This window comes from Salpingoeca rosetta (assembly GCF_000188695.1).
Source record: "Salpingoeca rosetta unplaced genomic scaffold supercont1.4, whole genome shotgun sequence".
In the NCBI taxonomy this organism is placed as follows: domain Eukaryota; class Choanoflagellata; order Craspedida; family Salpingoecidae; genus Salpingoeca; species Salpingoeca rosetta.
In genome coordinates, this window is record NW_004754930.1 from 1,866,151 (window position 1) to 1,883,650 (window position 17,500).

Below are 17,500 nucleotides of genomic sequence, written 5' to 3' on the forward strand. Positions count from 1 at the left end.
GTGAGTTTTGGTGCAAGCAATAGCAGCACAGGACGAGACACCACAGGTGATGCAAATGTGCCACTGAACATACATCACCCACAACAACAAAGCATCCACAAGCATTCCTTCTCGCCTCCCAGTTGTGCAGAGATTGTCATCGATCGATCGCATGGACCCCACACATCCCAACACATCCCACCGCTCTCCGTCATCATCAACACCACCATCACCGCTGATGAACGTACGACATGGTTGCGGTCGAAGGAAAGAAGAGGTGAGCGAGGAGAGACAAGAAACGAATAGGCAGCGGAACAAGGAAAATGTCAGCAAAACTTGCACCAGCACCACCGGTGCAGCAGAAGAAACCGTGCGTTGTGTGGTGTGGTTGCTTCGTTGCTTGCGGCCACTGAGCAGCAGCGGCGAATGTTCTTTCGGGACCAGAAAACAAGATTGGAAAACAAGTGTGGAATAACGATTGAAGATGTTCGCCAAAATTCGCGTGGAGGATTGTGAAATACATATGACTTGCGCGGAATTGTGCGGCTAGTGCGCATTGGTGGATACGATCACTTACCGCCAACACAACCAAAACATCCACAGCCAACGCATCAAAAGGTGCTGTGGCGACGCGCAGGCGTGCAGAAGAGATGCAGGCGAGAGAGAGAGTGTGTGTGGATGGATGATGGCGCATGATGGGCAAGGCAGCAGGTGGAGGAGGAGGAGGAGATGAGAGGGCAAGGCAAGCACGGGAAGAAGAGGCGTTGTGAGCGGCATGGATGGTGCATGTTTGTGTCTATGTGTGCTTGTGTTTGTTGCGTGTTCAGTGGCCAGAGCGCAGGGAGCATGTTGAATGTGTGTGTGTTTGTGTCATGTGCACGTATGGTTGCACAATGACACTGCCAGTGCTCACAAGGACTTGTGTTTGGCTTGTCACACACACACACACACACACACACACACCACACACACACACACACACACACACACACACGTTCTCGCTTCCAAGGTTCAGCCATGCTGTCACGCGTTCTCGGCCAAGGTCTCCGCCTCGGCGCTAGGGTACGTTATGTGACTGTGTGTGTGTGTGTGTGTGCATGTGCGCATGTGCGTGTGTGCAGATGCGCGCACGCTCTGTGGGACCCGCTCTGTGGGACCATAGCTGTTGCGTGGGTGTCCAGTGAACACCGTCATGTCGCCAACCCTACCTCCCGCCCCCAAACACACACTGAACTGTGGCGCTTACGCCTTTTGCACCTGGTGCGCCTGGCCTGCTTTTGTTGCTCGTCAGGGATCTCCGGCTCTCACTTCCCTCGGCGGTGCACGGCGTCTCCTCAACATCCACGAAGGTGCGTGCTGTGCGCGTGGCTCTGTTTGTGTGTGTGTGCGGCTGTGGCTGTGTGTGTGTGTGTGTGTGTGGCTCTCTCTCTCTCTCGCTCTCTCTGTGTGTACACCTGCGTGGCGTCTTGTGTTGGATCCTGCATAGATTACCTTGCGCGAGTGTGATCTCACCGCGCTGTGTGTGGTTGTTGCTCGCCCAAACCACTCTCACACGCAATGCATTGGTTTGACCTCTTGCACAGCGGATAGCCAGGAGCTGATGAAGTCCTATGGGCTCAACGTCGCCCGTGGCGCAAAGGCCAAGTCCCCAGAGGAGGCCGTCACTGCTGCCAAGTCCATGAGTACGTTTGCAGCTTCGTGTGTGCATACATGTGCGTGCGTCCGTGTATATGCGCGAGCGTGTGCAGCGTTTCGATCCTTGTACACGCTACGCGCATTCCTTTTCGCTGCGGGCACGTCAATCGTCCAGCTCCCATCCAGCCAGACGCGTCCTCTTGCATCCGCACACCCACACGAACACACACACACACGCACACACACACACACACACACACACACACACACACAAACATCCGCACGACCACCCACACATATGCACACATGCCGACATACTCACACTCGCAAACACAATACAATGGCTGCAGGCACGTCGAAGGTCGTGCTCAAGGCGCAGGTGCTTGCTGGTGGACGTGGCAAGGGTGTCTTTGACAACGGCTTTTCTGGCGGCGTCCACGTCCTCGACAACGAGTGCGTGTGAACCGAGACAACACGTTTGGGGGACAAGCAAGATAAGGAGGGCGTGTGATATCTGTACTGCATGGAACGTGTGTCGTACCTGTGGTGTGTGTGTGGTGTGGTGTGGTGTGGTGTGTGGTGTGGTGTGGTGTGAGCGATGTCTCCGGGGGTTGTGAAGCTGCCCATGCTCGAGTGGCTGGTTCAGTGCGTGCGTGTGTGTGTTGTTTGCTGAACCAACGCGCTCATACCCCATGTCTCGCGTATTCGTGTTCTCCATCTGTGTCGATCGCCGTGCTCGTGCACCACTGCAGCGAGTCAAAGGTGCGCGAGATTGCCTCGCAGATGATTGGGCACAACCTCATCACCAAGCAGACTGGCAAGGAGGGCCGTCCGTGCAACATGGTGCGTCATTTACCGCATCTGTTTGAATGTATCGCGGCAGAGCTTGCTCCTGGCTGCGTGATTGCTGCGGGCGTTTCAGCTGTGCAGCCACTCACCCTGCACCTGTCGTTGTTTCTCTGCTGGCGTGTGTGCGATTGTGTGTGCGTGTGTGCGTGCGTTTGTGCGTTTTTGTGCGTTCGTGCATACGTTTGTGCGTTTGTGCGCCTTCTTACCTGCCTCCCCCCTGCCTCCTCCCCATCCCCATCCCCATCCCCCTCTCTGTCTCTGTGCTTGTGATTTTATCGGTACAGATCCAAGTTGTGGAGGCTGTGAATGTGCAGAAGGAGTTCTACCTTGCTCTTCTCCTTGACCGCGCCGCCATGGTAAGGATTCAAGCACCCTGCCCAGCTGCTGCTCCATGTTGCCCGCACAAGCTGCTGCTCCATGCTGCAAACTCCAGACACAATACAACACACCATAACACAGCAGAACACAACACCACACAAACACCACACAAACACACCACAACACAAAAAACTCATGCACACGATGTTGCCCTCACACGTTCCGCTGCGCCACTGCCGTTAGGGCCCTGTGATGATTGGCAGCTCCCAAGGTGGCATGGACATTGAGGTCAGACACACAGCCCACATGATACCACCGACATACCATGTCTCTATCCACCACCTGCATGTTTTTGAAACGCCCATGTCTGGTTTTTTGTTTGTCCGCCTTTGTTGCCCCTCCTCCGCTCTTCAACCTCTTCGATCTGTTCATGTGTGTGTGTGTGTGTGCAATGTGTGCGTGCTTGTCCTGTTAACCCCTCGCGCGTCAACAGGCCGTTGCCGCTGAGAACCCCGATGCCATTGTCAAGCTCCCCATCGACATTGACGGAGGTGTGTGTGTGTGTGTTTGTACGCGCGTTTGTTTGCGGTGATCGTTTGTGTGCTCTGTGCTGTGTGTGTGTGTTGTGTTGTGTGTGTGTGGCATCTGGTTGTGGCTTGTTTCACAACCGTGTACCGTCACCACAGCATGTTCTGGTTTGCGTTCTTTTCCCCTGTGCTTGTGCTGGACGCTGCGTGCTCCCCACTCCTCTGGTACCGGTGCCCCCCACCATCTCATCTCGCCTCCGCTCACAACAATTATGTGCCTGCATGCTTGCTTCCCTCGTCCCACCAGGCCTGAGCATGGAGGCCGCCACGAACTTTGCGCGTCAAATGGGCATCCCGGACAGTTGCGTCGACAGCGCCGCCGACCAGATGGTCAAGCTCTACCAGCTCTTCCTCGAGGTGGGCGGGCGTGCTGGCTTGCGATTTCCCTCACTTCCTTGCACGTGTGCCTGCATCTCATGTATTCGTGTTTGGTTTTGCGTGTTTGATTGTGCTGTTGAGGTTGCATCTGTGTGTGTATGTGCTGCGAGTTTGCGCGCTTGTTACGTGTTGGTGAGCGCCTGTGTAGTACCTCAACAATCCATTTTCTCTCACACACTCTCTCTACGCTGGTGCTGCTGCTGCCTATTGTGTGTGTGATTGCAGCGCGACTGCTCCCTTGTTGAGATCAACCCCTTTGCGCAGGTCGGCCCCAGCGAGGTGATGTGCCTCGATGCCAAACTCAACTTTGACGACAATGCTGAGTTCAGGCAGTCGGGCGTCTTTGAGAAGCGCGACACCACCCAGGTTTGTTAGCGTGTCATGTAGGGGGGGGGGGGCGAGTGTGTGCGTGTGTGCGCCAGATGTTGCGCCCCCCACCACACACAGAAAGCAAATGCATATTCGCACACGCGTGTACATATTCCCTCCTGCTGACTCACCCAACTCCTACCCACCCCCCCCCCCCCCCCCCCTGCCAAAACACACGTGTCTTTCCAACACACTTCAACGCCACCGCGAACGTGCAGGAGAACAAGGCTGATGTTGAAGCTGCCAAGTTTGACCTCAACTACATCCAGCTGGACGGCAATATTGGCTGCCTCGTCAACGGCGCCGGTCTTGCCATGGCAACCATGGACATCATTCAGGTGGGCGTGGCACTCGCATGCCTTGGATGAGTCAGGGCAATGGGGGCGGGCTTGGTTTGCCACCATGCGGTGGAAGACAGACACTGTTTGTGACGTGACGTGATGTCGTTGTCATCATTGCCATCTCATTTTCCACGCTCTCATCTCACTCGATTATCACGCACACGCACAATCTGCTTCTTCTTGCCTGCGTGTCTGCCCACACTGCCTTGTACGTGTCTGTTGTGTTGGTCACATGCAGCTGCATGGTGGCAGCCCGGCCAACTTTCTTGATGTCGGCGGCGGCGCCACTGCCCGCCAGGTCACAGAGGCCTTCAAGCTCATCACACAGGACCCCAACGTATGCCCCTCTCCCTCCGTGTTGTGTTTATGTTGTATTATGTTGTGGTTCTTGTGAGGCTGAGACTCGCACTCTTTTGTTTCGGTTATTCGACTCATCTCCGCTCTCAGCCACTTGCTCACCACAAGCACAAACAAGCACAATACCAACGACGGCCACAACAACGCTGATTCCGGCTTTTCCTTACGCGTGTGCGCCTGCGTCGCCTCGTCTGTGTGCAGGTGTCTGCGATCCTTGTGAACATCTTTGGTGGCATTATGCGCTGCGACGTGATTGCCGAGGGTATCATCCACGCCGCATCAGACCTCGACCTCTCCGTCCCCATCATCGTCCGCCTCCAGGGTACGTCCTGCAGTCGTCTGTCGCGCCCAGCTCTGTGTTATTTTTGTGTTGCATGTGTGCGAGTGTGTGTGTGCGTGTGCGAGTGTGTGTGTGCGTGTGCGAGTGTGTGTGTGTGTGTGCGAGTGTGTGTGCGTGTGCGAGTGCGCGTGTGTGTGCGTGTGCGAGTGCGCGTGTGTGCGTGTGCAGGTTTTTGAGCTGATTGTGTGTAGACTTTTGGCGTTTTTTTGGTCGACACTGCATGTGGGCAATTGCTGCATTCCACAGAAAGCGTCTTGTTGTCATTTCTCTGCATCGCACGTTTTGCCTCTTCCTGCTCTCTGCTCTCTTCTTCCTTCCATTACCCGTCTCATTGCAAATGTGTCCTTCCGTGCACTCCGCGTCCTCGTGCATGCCTGATCCAGGCACGAACCGGGAGGAGGCCAAGGAGATGATTGCCAACAGCGGGCTGGACATCATCTCGTCGGATGAACTTGACGACGCCGCGTTCCGCGCTGTGCAGCTGTCCAAGATTGTTGAGCTGGCGCGCCAGGCGCACGTGCACGTGACGTTCAGGGAGGCTGAGCGCCCCCACCACGACGACGACGTCATGACCCCTTACTTCACCTAAGCGATGATCACCGCAACGTCCCACCTCATCCACCCTCTTTCTCGGCCCAGGCACAACAACTTGCACACACACACACACACAAAAGCATGCACACATGCACACATATGCACACACACACACACACAAGCATGCACACATATGCACACATGCACACATGCACACATATGCACACACACCGCCCTTGGTTCTTCTTCTCCTCGCTGCTGACACACGGCGTGCGCGCGTGCGCGCGTGTGCTTTGGTGCTGCCCTGTGCTGCTGCTGCTGTTGTTGTTGTTGCCTTTCCCTTGTGCTGGGATTTTGTCCTTCCTTCCTTCCATGGTTCGTCTTGGGTGTGTCTTCCCTTTTTGTGCTTAGGCAACTGTTGCTTGGTGTCTGTGTGTTTGTTCTGGCTCGCTGTGGAGGCAACAAAGGTGGTGGTTGTTGTAGCGCCCTTGTACTGACTGTTTGCTTGTGGGTTTGCTGTGTGCGCGATTGTGTTTTGAGGTGTGTTACTCGTGGACAGTGTGAACGCACGCACACCCGCGCGTATGTGTGCGTGATTGATTGTTTGCCGTGTGTGTTTGGCTTGCGTGTACTGGACCTTCCTTCGCCTCTCTTCTCTTCCTGTTCCCTGTTCGATTGATTGATTGACTGCTTCTGCTCGCTCGCTCGCTTGTCTCTGTGTGTTTGTTTGTTTGGTGTATTGCTGGTGATATGGCTGTCTCCGAGACCTCATCACAATAGACAACAAAAGGCTTGAGATGGAGGCACTGTTGTGAACAGCTGTGCAAGGTGAGCGAAGAGCGCTGGATACGTGATGGTGGCGATGACGGGGGGGGGGGAGTGGGGACCTTGCAGTGATGCACTCGCACTGCGAGCAAGAGAGCAATCAGCTACGGCATACCCCAACATTGTTGTAACGCGTGTGGTTCTTGGCACCCCACGTGCAAGTGACTTGCTTTGGCTGTGGTGTGCATTCAGGTAACAACAGTTGTCAAGTGCTACGCCTGATCTGGTTGCTCTTGAACACCAATCATATGGCCGTCCGGCGTCTTGAATGCAGCAATCTGTGTGTGTGTGTGTGTATGTGGAGGGGGGGGGGGGGGAAGGGAAGCAGAGAGGGAGTCAATTCAGGTGGACAAGCTTTTCATTCAGAAATGTACGACACGCAACAGGAGGCGAGAGACAGAGAGATTCACAAGCGCAGAAGCGCACGACGGGGCAGACAGGTAGACAGACAAAACAAACAGGCAGACAGACACAGAGAGAGACAGACACAGAGAGAGACAGACACAGAGAGAGATAGACAGACAGCCAGACGCACACACACACACACACACACGCACACACACACACACACACACACACACACACACACACACACGCACGCACACACACACACAGACACAGACACAGACAGACACACACACACACACACAGACAGACACACACACACATACATCGAACAAACAAAGCGCTCCTTACCCGTCCAGTGGGCGGAAACTTGATGGCCCCGTCCATATGAGCGCCTTGTTGTATTAACTTTCCAATCACATCATCAAAGTCCGTCACCTGGAAGTTAAGGAAGGGAGAGTAGCCCGTGCTCAGCGGAGCCTCAGCACTGTGTTGTTGGTGGTTGTAATCAAAACACAGGGGATGCAGCAAGAGAAAAAAAGGGGAGGGGGGGGGTGCGCAAAGACAAAGAGGAGGCCACAGTTAGAAGAAAGAATGAAAGAAAGGGGCACGGGTAGAGATGGAGACAGATTACAGGTGGAGGTAGACACAGATACAGACACACAAAGACATAGACAAACACACACACACACACACACACACACACGCTCACTCACTCACTCACCAACACACACACACACACACACACTCACACACACACACACACACACACACACACACACACACACACACACACACACACACACACACACACACACACACACACACACACACACACACACACACACACACACACACACACACACGCACACACACACAACATACCCTTGTTCGACTCGTTGCAGAAGGAGGGATGTGGAGCCTCCCACGTCCACCTCTGCCACGTCCTCAGACACATGCACGGCCGGCAGCCCAAGCGCTTCCGTGTACACCCGCACAGACGACTGCACACACCGCACAAGCAGCAGCACAGATGCCAGTCGTGGCGATGTCATCATTACGTTCGGAGCATTACATGAAAATATCCACTAACATTCGGCATTCTCACCTCACCATCAAGGCACACGTCGCGATCGCGACGTGGAAGAGTCCACCACGACCACAAAGAGAGAAGGAAGCACACACACACACACACACACACACACATCAAACATAAGCACCGCACTGCAAGCACTGCACGCAAGCACTCTGCATGCAACTCAAGGCAACGCCCACAACAGCAGCAGACAGAGACAAATAGATGGAAGCGGAGGGTTCACTCGATCGCTCGATTTCAGGCTGAACCGTTTGACTGCCGGATCCCACAACCGCTCTCTCGCACGCACGCAGGCAGGGCCCCTTGCGAGCACCAGCCGACCGGAAGGACTGGAGCGATCTGAGCGATGGCTCGTGCCTTTTGTGCCACCGCACTCACCGCAGTGTTTCTGTTACTTCTCAGCACGCTGTCAGTAGCACAGCAGGGGACCAATACGCAGGATGAGCAAAGCGATCTGCACAATTTGCCAATCGCCACCTGTCCCATGAACACAACAACTGCTCTCAATCGCTCATGCGTCACAGGGGGCTCCGACATCGTCTGTTCGCTCGATGGCACAGAATATCGTAAGTCCTTGCTCACAAAGCACATCCACCTGCGTGTGTGTGTCCTCTTCCTTTCATGTTTCTCCACCCTTCCCCTTTAACACGTCGCGGGTCTCGAGGTCATCACATCACTTCACTATCGGGTGTCACTGCTGGCGCTCTCCCACACTTTACGTTCAAGTTCAGCTGCTTCCTTCAACCTTCTCTTGTCTTTCTCTTTGTTTACCGTTAACCACGCACTCAATCATGTCTGGTGAATTCATTCCGCAGGCAATGCTGCGTGCGCTGTCTGCCATGGTGTCGTGGGCATTGTGCCTGGCAAGTGCCCAGAGGTCGTTGCCACCTGCACCAGCGTCGCCGATATGCAGGCCGTGCGAGCGTGTGTCGAGGGCACACAGGACCTGGTCTGTGGCACGTCCATGATCACGTACCGAAACATCCATTGCTTGGACTGCAGCGGAGATGCGTACCTGCGCACCGGCGTCTGCGCAAACCCAGCCCCTCCCATCGTGGACACGTGCTCTTCAAATACCACCTGTGGCCTCAGCTTCCTGGACGCGTGCCAGACCCAGGACGCTTCCTACGTGTGCCATAACGGCACCACGTACAAGAATGCCGCGTGCGCCATGTGCAACGACGTCCCTCGCTCCGCGGCCGGCACAGGCCGCTGCTACTCGCCACCAGCGCAACCGTCGCCCTTCTTCGAGGACTGCCCCGAGTCCGCGCCGCCAGCGCTCAAATCCGCCTGCAGCGCATCAAGCGTTGACCCCGTTTGCGGCTGGGACGGCGTCACGTATCGATCGCACGCGTGTGCGGTCTGCAACAACGTCCGCGCCCCCACCGCTGGCACGTGCGTGAGCTCAAACGTGTCTGACGTGCATTGTCGCGATGGAGACTGCGGTGTCAACGCCCACTGTGTCCGAGATGTTGTTGACTGCGACTTTGAGACGCCGTGTGCGTGGGGCAGCGTACATGATCTTGGCAGCAGCAGCAGCGTCGCGGGTGATGGTACCAGTGATACAGAGTCTGCCGTTTCGTTTCATGTTGTTGATGTGTCTGCCTCCAACAACATTGACGGCGTGCCATCCGTTGACCACACGTACATGAACCGCACGCGTGGCCACTACATTGTTGCCAGTGCACACACACGCGCGCGTCTGCAGTCGCTGCTCTTCTCCACACGTGACCCGGTCACCCACCATGCGTGCCATGTTGCGTTTGCATATGCGTTCAGCGGTGTCGGCGCACATCTCGACGTGTTTGCTGCCACCGCTAGTGAGCTTGCATCCCCAACACTCGTCCTGTCTCTCAGCAGCAGCAGCAGCAGCAACAACAACAACAACAACAGCAGCAGCACCAGCCCCAACGACAACAGCACAGCCACAGCCGCACAGGTGTGGTCGACAGCCCACGTCCCAGCAGAGGCGCTGGTGGGCGTTGGCGAGGAGGTAGTGGTCCGGTTCGCCTTGAGCTATGATGAAGGCGGTGCTGGTGGCAGCAACAGCAGCAGTGTAGCCAGCGGCGTGTATGTTGCGCTGGATGATATTGCGCTCGTGTGTGACGGCGTGCAGGAGCACGTGTGCCGGTGTGATGACGGCTTCCACAATTCCGCAGCAGGAATGGACAGTGATGTTCTTGACTGTAGACCCATTGAAGGTGACACCAACACCACCACTGCCACCGCCACCGCTGAAAGCAATGTGAGTGTGAGTGTGAGTGTGAGTGTGAGTGTGAGTGTGAGTGTGAGTGTGAGTGTGAGTGTGAGTGTGAGTGTGAGTGTGAGTGTGAGTGTGAGTGTGGGTGCGAGTGTTAGTGTGAGTGTGAGTGTGAATGTGAGTGCGATGGTGCGCCCTGCCTCTGTGTTCAACCGGGTCTGCATATTTGTTTCCTTTCGGTAAGCGAGGAAATGTGTTCACCACCACCACCACCACCACCGTCATCACCGCCATCTCCATCATCACGATGATCAATCCACGTCAGGCCGTGTCCGTGTGTCGCGCTGGCGCCACATGCGAGGAAGTGCTGGAATGCGAACAAGGGGCACCCGATCTCGTTTGTGCAGCAGGCACCCACTTCAAGGTTCGTCTTTCGCGCCAGCAGTTGTGATGACGAACGATGCATGTGCTTGTTTGTGCGTGTGCATGCGTGTGTGCATGTGTGGGTGTGTGCGTGCGTATGTTTGTGTGTGTGCGTGCGTATGTGCGTGCGCGTGCGTATGTATGAGCGTTGAGGGTTCCGTTCATCAAGGTTTACACGTCCATCTTCCTTCGTCATCCAAACACACGCGCGCACATCTACTTATCGGCCGCTGGTAGAATCGGGCGTGTGCCAAGTGCAACTACGAGATGCCCTCTGCCGTGTACAGCGGTGTCTGTCGCGCTGTACCTGATGACGGTGCCTTCATCGACGCGTGCCCGGCAACTGCTGTTGAGTTGTTTCAAAGGTGCGTTTCATCGCCTGCAGGTTGCTTGCAAGCAAATTGCTACGTTGGTGCGTGTGTGTATGTGTGTGTATGTGTATGTGTGTATGTGTATGTGTGTATGTGTGTGTATGTGTGTGTATGTGTATGTGTGTATGTGTGTATGTGTGTGTATGCGTGTGTATGTATGCGTGTGTATGTATGTGTGTATGTGTGTGTATGCGTGTGTATGTATGCGTGTGTATGTATGCGTGTGCGTGTATGCGTGTGTATGTGTGTATGTACGTGTGTGCGCAGCAATACTACTTCTTCGCACATTGCCGTTAACAGTATGTCCACGCTTTGCATACCTCATTCTCACCGCTTCCCAATACTTTCGTCCTTCAGCGCGTGCGAGAACCAGCCTGTTGACGTTGTCTGCTCAGACGGACGCAACTACAAGAACACCGGTGAGACACAGTGTATGTATGTGTGTGTGTGTATGTATGTGTGTGTGTGTATGTATGTGTGTGTGTGTGTGTGTGTGTGTGTGTGTGTGTGTGTGTGTGTGTGTGTGTGTGTGTGTGTGTGTGTGTGGACGTCCGCATTTGCGTGTTTGTGCATGCACGTGTACATCTTGAATTTCGATCACAACACATCATACAGCATGCACTGACACGCCCCACCATCGACCTCGCGTGCCATTGCACTTTCATCCCCCGACACACCACCTGCTTTGGCTCGCCCACCACAGCCTGTGCGCAATGCAACGGCTTTGTTTCCTTCGCCACATCATCGGCGGTCAGCAGCGTTCCTTCTGTGTTCTTTGGGCCGTGCTCCACCGTCATTAGTGCGCGTACGCGTGATATCGTCACCACTTGTCCCGACACAGCCAGGTGAGGGGGAAGGGGACGTGTAGATGTGTGGACTTTGGAGTGTGGGCGTGGATGTGCGGGCGCATGCAGAAGTGTATGTGTGCATGTACGTTGATATGACTGTGTGGTTGAAATTGGCCGCTCTCTGCTGTGCCCTAAGTTAGTAGACACTCTGCGTACGTGCGTGTGCGTGTGTGTGTGTCAACATGCCCCTCCACGCTGTGCAATGGGGTAGCTGACACTCTGTGACCACCACAACCATTACTATCATCACCACGTTGCACCTGACGTGCTCGTTCCCCAAACAGTGCCGCTGAAGTTTCAAGCTGCAGCAGCGGTGCAACGTTCGTCATCTGCGGCTCCGACGGCAACCAGTACAGGGTACGCAGCCATGCAAAGCTACTCACGCAATGCAGCTTTGTGGTGGATATGGGTTTATGTATGTGTGTGTATGCATGTGTGTGTATGTATGTGTGTGTATGCATGTGTGTGTGTATGTATGTGTGTGTATGCATGTGTGTGTATGCGTGTGTATGTGTGTGTATGTGTGTATGTGGGGGGGGGGGCACGTTTGATCTTTCGCTTGTGTGCCGTCAGCGCTCATGAGCACGAAACCTTGCACCCCCCCCCTCCTCACAACCATCACGACGACGACGACGACGACGATCACCACCACCACCACCAATGTTGTCGCCACCAACACCCGCCACCACCATGACAGAACCTTGCGTGCATGCGATGCAATTCTGCTTCCTTCTCTGGGCTTGGACTGTGTGGCGCTCATGCTCAAGTGGAGGTGAGCACAATGCACGTGCCATGTCTGCGTATGAATTGTCTCTGTGTCTGTGTGGGGTCGTTAATGTGTGTTGTGTGTACTTGAGAATGGTCGGTTGTGCTGCGTTGCTTCACCCCTTTATGCAGATGTTCTCACTGTCAGTGCTCTCGATGTGCGTGTGTGCGTGTGTGCGTGTGTGCGTGTGTGCGTGTGTGCGTGTGTGCGTGTGTGCGTGTGTGCGTGTGTGCGTGTGTGCGTGTACGTGCGTGTGTGCGCGCGTGTATGTTTTCCTGTGTGCGCGCGTGAAACCAGGACGGGCGAGCCGTCATCTCGACGTGCCCTGCATCCTCCAACCCGTTCTTCGCCACGCTGTGCAATACGCGCGAGCCGCGTATCGTCTGCGCAAACGGCTTCAACTTCAAGTACGTGCATGCTCTTACGACGCGGCATTCATACCCATTTGCCGGCGAACGTGTTGTGTGGGAGTCAGCTCTTCCATGTCTTGTGTGCACACTGTGCACAGCAGCTATCACGTTGCTGTTGTTGTTCAGATTGGCGTACTAACTGTTGTTGTTTCTCCCTTGTGTTTTGTATGTGTATGTGTGTATGTGTGTGTGCGTGTGTGTGCGTGTGTGTGTGTGTGTGCGTGCTCTGTAACTGCGATGGTTGACAGGAACACGTTTTGTGCGCGATGCAACGGTTATTCGAGTGAAGTAACCACTTCCCCATGTGAGTGACCCCAGTGCAAATGCGTGAAGGAGAGGGGGGGGGGAGACGAGAGGTGAGAAAAGGGGAGTGTGCTTTTTCCAGGTCAAGCGCGAGCACGCTCCTAGATGTGCAGACACGCACATCCACACATACATGCACCTTTGTGCGTGCACCTCGTTCACCTATGTCCCACTCACATGACGGTTACACGCACTCACAATCCTCTCTTCACACACACACACACACACACAACAATGTGCTCGAATTGCATTGCACATGGCAACAGGTCTTACACTGCAGTATCCAGTGGTGGAGACGTGCAGCGGCAGCAGCAGCAGCACCACCACCACCACCACGTCTGAGGATCAGTGTCATGACTTCACACCCGACCCCGTTTGTGGCAGTGACGGCAACTCATACATCAACAGGTGCGCGCGTTTGTGGAGTGTGTGCGTGTGCGTGCATGCGTGTATTTGCGCGAGGTGTCATTTGTGCGTATGTGCGTGTGTGTGTGTCAGATGTGCAATCTTCATTGCTTGCTTTCATTCACACCTGCACACGCACACGTCGTCACATCGGCTGTTGCAGACCCTGTGCCGCGTGCAACGGGCTCAATCCAAATGTTGATGTTGTGGACGGCGCATGCTACGGCCAAGAGATGGTGTACGAGCCTTGTGCAAACGTCACATGCGACATCAACGCGTCCTGCGCCAAGACATGTCAGTTGCCGCATGTTTCTTGAATCTGAGCATGTGGCGCTGCACATGTGTTGGGCATGCGAGAGATGACACCACGCTACGTTTACCACTCGTTGAACGGCAAAAGTTCATACACTCATTCACACACAAACACACACGCACTCTCTTTCATTCACACATTCACACACATTCACACATTCACACACATTCACACATTCACACACATTCACACTCACACAGTGCTGGACTGTGACTTTGAGACGGACATGTGTGGATGGCGCAACAGCAAAGGGGACGATTTGCAGTTTCAGCGCCACAGCGGGTCCACGTCAACGGCACAAACCGGACCAACGGTCGACCACACGCTCAACACGACCGAGGGTGTGTATGTGTTCATGGATGCGAGTGATGGTGCGAGCGGACACGAGGCGCACCTGCTGTCTCCGCTGCTTACAGCGCTGCAATTCGGCCACAGCTGCGTGCTGGAGTTTTACTACCACATGTGGGGCGCAGACGTGCACTCGCTCTCTGTCGAGGTAATTCGCAAGCAGGAGGACAACACGTGGAAGGAGCTGTGGCGTGTGGACGCAGGGAACACCCCGAGAGCCGAGCACCGCAACACTTGGCGTGCTGCACACGTCGACCTGTACGCGCTGCGCGATGTCGGTGTGGTGCAGCTTCGCTTCGTTGCTCGGCGTGGCGATGGTCCACAGGGGGACGTGGCCCTTGACGATGTGCGGATGGTCTGTGGAGACGAGAGCAGCGGCACGTGCGTTTGCAACCCTGGCTGGATTGGTGATGGCCATACGTGCGTGCGCGATCCTGATGAGGTTGTGCCCACCACAGCACCTCCACCCAGTAACAGCAGCAGCACCAACAGCACACCAGCCACTCTGTCCCCGTCGACCACTACCCAAGCTGCAACGGACACCACGTTTGCGACCACCACCAGCGCCATCGTGGAGAATGTTGTTGAGTCGTGCAACCTGCCGGGTGGTATCATTGACCCGTGCGAGTACACCGCGGAGAGCTTCGTGTGCGGAGATGATGACGTGACATACAAGAACGCCGTGTGCGCGCTGTGCAACGGCATGACGCAAGTCGTGTCAGGGCCCTGCACCAAGAGCGGCGATGCTGCGACCGTACACACATGCACAGACCTGCAGAGCCCCTTGTTTCTGCAGTGCAACTTCCAGTCTGAGGAGCTGGTGTGCGCAGACGGGAGCTTGTACCGCAACAGGCCGTGTGCGCTGTGTGCCGGATACGCTGAGGACAAGATTGAGGATGGGCCGTGCGACGGCAGCATCTTTGACCCGTGCAGTGCTGTTCAGTGTGTGGACAACGCAGTGTGCACGCACACGGCTGCTGACTGCGACTTTGAGGATGCTGCCATGCCCCTCTGTGGATGGACCATTGACAGCGACGACGGTGATGGTGGTAATAGTGGCGGTGATGGTGGTGGTGATGATGGTGGTGGTGGTGGTGCCAGTGGACGCTTCTCGTGGGTGCGGTGGAGTGGACCAACGCCGTCGAGCCAGACCGGTCCCAGCGTCGACCACACACTCGGCAACGCCACGGGCCACTACATGTATGCTGAGGCGACGGGAGGCTCGCAGGGGTCACGCACGTTCATGCAGTCACCCGTGTTTGCGCCCTCGTCGCTTGGGTCTGGATGCTTCCTGGAGTTTTGGTTCCACATGTTCGGGCAACACGTGGAGCCGCTCACGGTGCAGGTGCGGGAGATACGCAATGCGACGGCATGGGAAGATGTGTGGCGCATATACCCGCCAGCCAATACCGCGGATGCCGAACACGATGTGTGGAGACGCCACGCCACCATCAGCTTGGCAGCATACACCGGGCCCATCCAGGTGTGTGTGTGTGTATGAACATGTATGTGTGTGTGTGCGTGCGTGGAAGTTGGCAGTGCCGTTTGCGTTTACGGTGTTTGTTGGTGTCACTTTTCAGCTCTCACATACTTTGACAACTAACCCACACACCCCCAACACACACACACACACACACACACACACACACACACACACACACACACACACACACACACACACACACACACACAACACACCACGTCCTACGTACAACACATTACAGGTGCGCATTGTTGCTGAACGCGGGAGCGGAATTGAGGGCGACGTGGGCATCGACGACATTCGCGTGCTGTGCTCGGCGGAGACCGTTGGCCAGTGCGTGTGCAAGGAAGGTTACGCCATGTCGAGTGATGGCACAGCGTGCGTGCCCAACATTCTTGCGTATCTGTTGTCACGCCCCGACACGCAGCTTGCACTGCAGCTCATCAAGGCATCTGGATTGGGCGATTTCGTCGCATCTGCACAAGGCCTGACGCTGTTTGCTCCGTCCGACGCCGCCGTTCTCAGCGCATCTGTCAACCCAGATGTTGACCTGACCGACAGGGACACCTTGCGTTCGTTTGTGCTGCACCACCTCGTCGGCGCGCCGCTGTTGCCCCGACAGCTGGTGAGCGGACAGCGCCTCAACACGCTCTTCGTCACAGACGCCGGATTCCCACAGACGCTGTTGGTGCAGCGGCAGAATTCGCAGCTCACAGTCAACGGCGCAACCGTCACCACGCCGAACCTCCATGCCTCGTACGTTTGCTGCAGGTGTAATTGGGCGTGTGTGTGAGTGAGTAAGTGAGTGAGTGAGTAAGTGAGTAAGTGAGTGAGTGAGTGAGTGAGTGAGTGAGTGAGTGAGTGAGTGAGTGAGTGAGTGAGTGAGTGAGTGAGTGAGTTAGTGAATGAGTGAGTGAGTGTGTGAGTGAGTGAGTGAGTGAGTGAGTGAGTGAGTCAATGTGAGTGCGTGAGTGCGTGAGTGGGTGAGTGAGTGAGTGAGTGAGTGAGTGAGTGTATATGTGTGTGAATGGGCAACACGATGTGCGCACGCACGCGTGAATTACAGGTGTGTGACTGCAAGGATGCTCTGCTAACAAACGGTACATGCACCCGCTTCCACTGCCTGCGTGTGTGCACACGAACTAGGAACGGGGTGATCCACATTGTGGACGACATCATCGCGTTTGATGAGGATCTGTGTGGCGGAACAGAGTGCACGGATACGCAGGAGTGTACGCTTGCCTACAGCAGCAACTTCACTCGCTCCGACAGCTGCGACTGCCCGAGTGCCTTTTCATCGGTGTGCGCCATCAGCCCCAGTGGACCGCAGCTGTTCTTCAGTCCATGTGTTGCAGAATGCCTGGATGCACCCATTGTTGGCACTGGAACCTGTGGTGCACCCCAGTGTCAGGATTTGGAGTCGTGCGACGGCGTGTTGTGTGATTTGCACGCAACTTGTACACCAACAGGGTATGTGTGAAGTGTGCCTTCTTGCGTTCAAGCAGAAGTGGAAGATGGTGTCCTTGTTTCAGTGTGAGCGTATGAGCCCATACATTTGTTGCTCAGGTTCTGTTGCCCCTGATGCAAGCGCCCCCATTCTCGTGCCGTTGCTCCCCAACACACACGCACACACATACGTTGAATACACTTGATGCATTGAATAATATGCACGCAGGT

General features: G+C 55.5%; 4 protein-coding genes across 4 annotated transcripts in view; 2 read left to right on the forward strand and 2 right to left on the reverse strand.

Moving 5' to 3' along the window:
- The window catches only part of PTSG_01472 (cyclophilin), a 2,352-nt gene extending 1,964 nt beyond the window's left edge, over positions 1 to 388 (reverse strand). The window contains exon 1 of the mRNA XM_004997391.1: positions 228 to 388. Within this exon, the coding sequence (XP_004997448.1) occupies positions 228 to 232 (5 nt within the window). The 5' untranslated portion in view covers positions 233 to 388. The remainder of the gene's footprint in view (positions 1 to 227) is intronic.
- Positions 389 to 552: 164 nt separating this feature from the next.
- On the forward strand, positions 553 to 6,485 carry PTSG_01473 (succinyl-CoA ligase subunit beta). Its single transcript, XM_004997392.1, has 15 exons — positions 553 to 597; positions 989 to 1,041; positions 1,271 to 1,328; positions 1,563 to 1,661; positions 1,965 to 2,067; positions 2,367 to 2,457; positions 2,748 to 2,819; positions 3,025 to 3,069; positions 3,275 to 3,332; positions 3,616 to 3,725; positions 3,972 to 4,112; positions 4,334 to 4,453; positions 4,695 to 4,793; positions 5,015 to 5,135; positions 5,537 to 6,485. Exons 2-15 carry the CDS (start codon positions 997 to 999, stop codon positions 5,740 to 5,742), a joined length of 1,368 nt encoding a protein of 455 aa, XP_004997449.1. The 5' UTR covers positions 553 to 597; positions 989 to 996; the 3' UTR covers positions 5,743 to 6,485.
- PTSG_01474 (uncharacterized protein) lies at positions 6,409 to 7,926 on the reverse strand. The gene is made up of 3 exons (XM_004997393.1): positions 7,743 to 7,926; positions 7,209 to 7,344; positions 6,409 to 6,790 (listed from the first exon to the last, which is right to left on the reverse strand). The coding sequence occupies exons 1-3, from the start codon at positions 7,913 to 7,915 to the stop codon at positions 6,725 to 6,727; spliced, it is 375 nt and encodes a 124-aa protein (XP_004997450.1). The 5' UTR covers positions 7,916 to 7,926; the 3' UTR covers positions 6,409 to 6,724.
- A 44-nt stretch (positions 7,927 to 7,970) lies between these two features.
- Positions 7,971 to 17,500, forward strand: part of PTSG_11741 (uncharacterized protein) — an 11,463-nt gene continuing 1,933 nt past the window's right edge. The window contains exons 1-16 of the mRNA XM_004997394.1: positions 7,971 to 8,519; positions 8,769 to 10,198; positions 10,479 to 10,577; positions 10,814 to 10,941; positions 11,305 to 11,366; positions 11,651 to 11,792; positions 12,080 to 12,152; positions 12,493 to 12,567; positions 12,859 to 12,968; positions 13,220 to 13,275; positions 13,541 to 13,682; positions 13,843 to 13,973; positions 14,193 to 15,823; positions 16,065 to 16,579; positions 16,970 to 17,293; positions 17,499 to 17,500. The exon at positions 17,499 to 17,500 is cut by the window's right edge and continues 428 nt beyond it. Of these exons, the coding sequence (XP_004997451.1) occupies positions 8,300 to 8,519; positions 8,769 to 10,198; positions 10,479 to 10,577; positions 10,814 to 10,941; positions 11,305 to 11,366; positions 11,651 to 11,792; positions 12,080 to 12,152; positions 12,493 to 12,567; positions 12,859 to 12,968; positions 13,220 to 13,275; positions 13,541 to 13,682; positions 13,843 to 13,973; positions 14,193 to 15,823; positions 16,065 to 16,579; positions 16,970 to 17,293; positions 17,499 to 17,500 (5,140 nt within the window). The 5' untranslated portion in view covers positions 7,971 to 8,299. The remainder of the gene's footprint in view (positions 8,520 to 8,768; positions 10,199 to 10,478; positions 10,578 to 10,813; positions 10,942 to 11,304; positions 11,367 to 11,650; positions 11,793 to 12,079; positions 12,153 to 12,492; positions 12,568 to 12,858; positions 12,969 to 13,219; positions 13,276 to 13,540; positions 13,683 to 13,842; positions 13,974 to 14,192; positions 15,824 to 16,064; positions 16,580 to 16,969; positions 17,294 to 17,498) is intronic.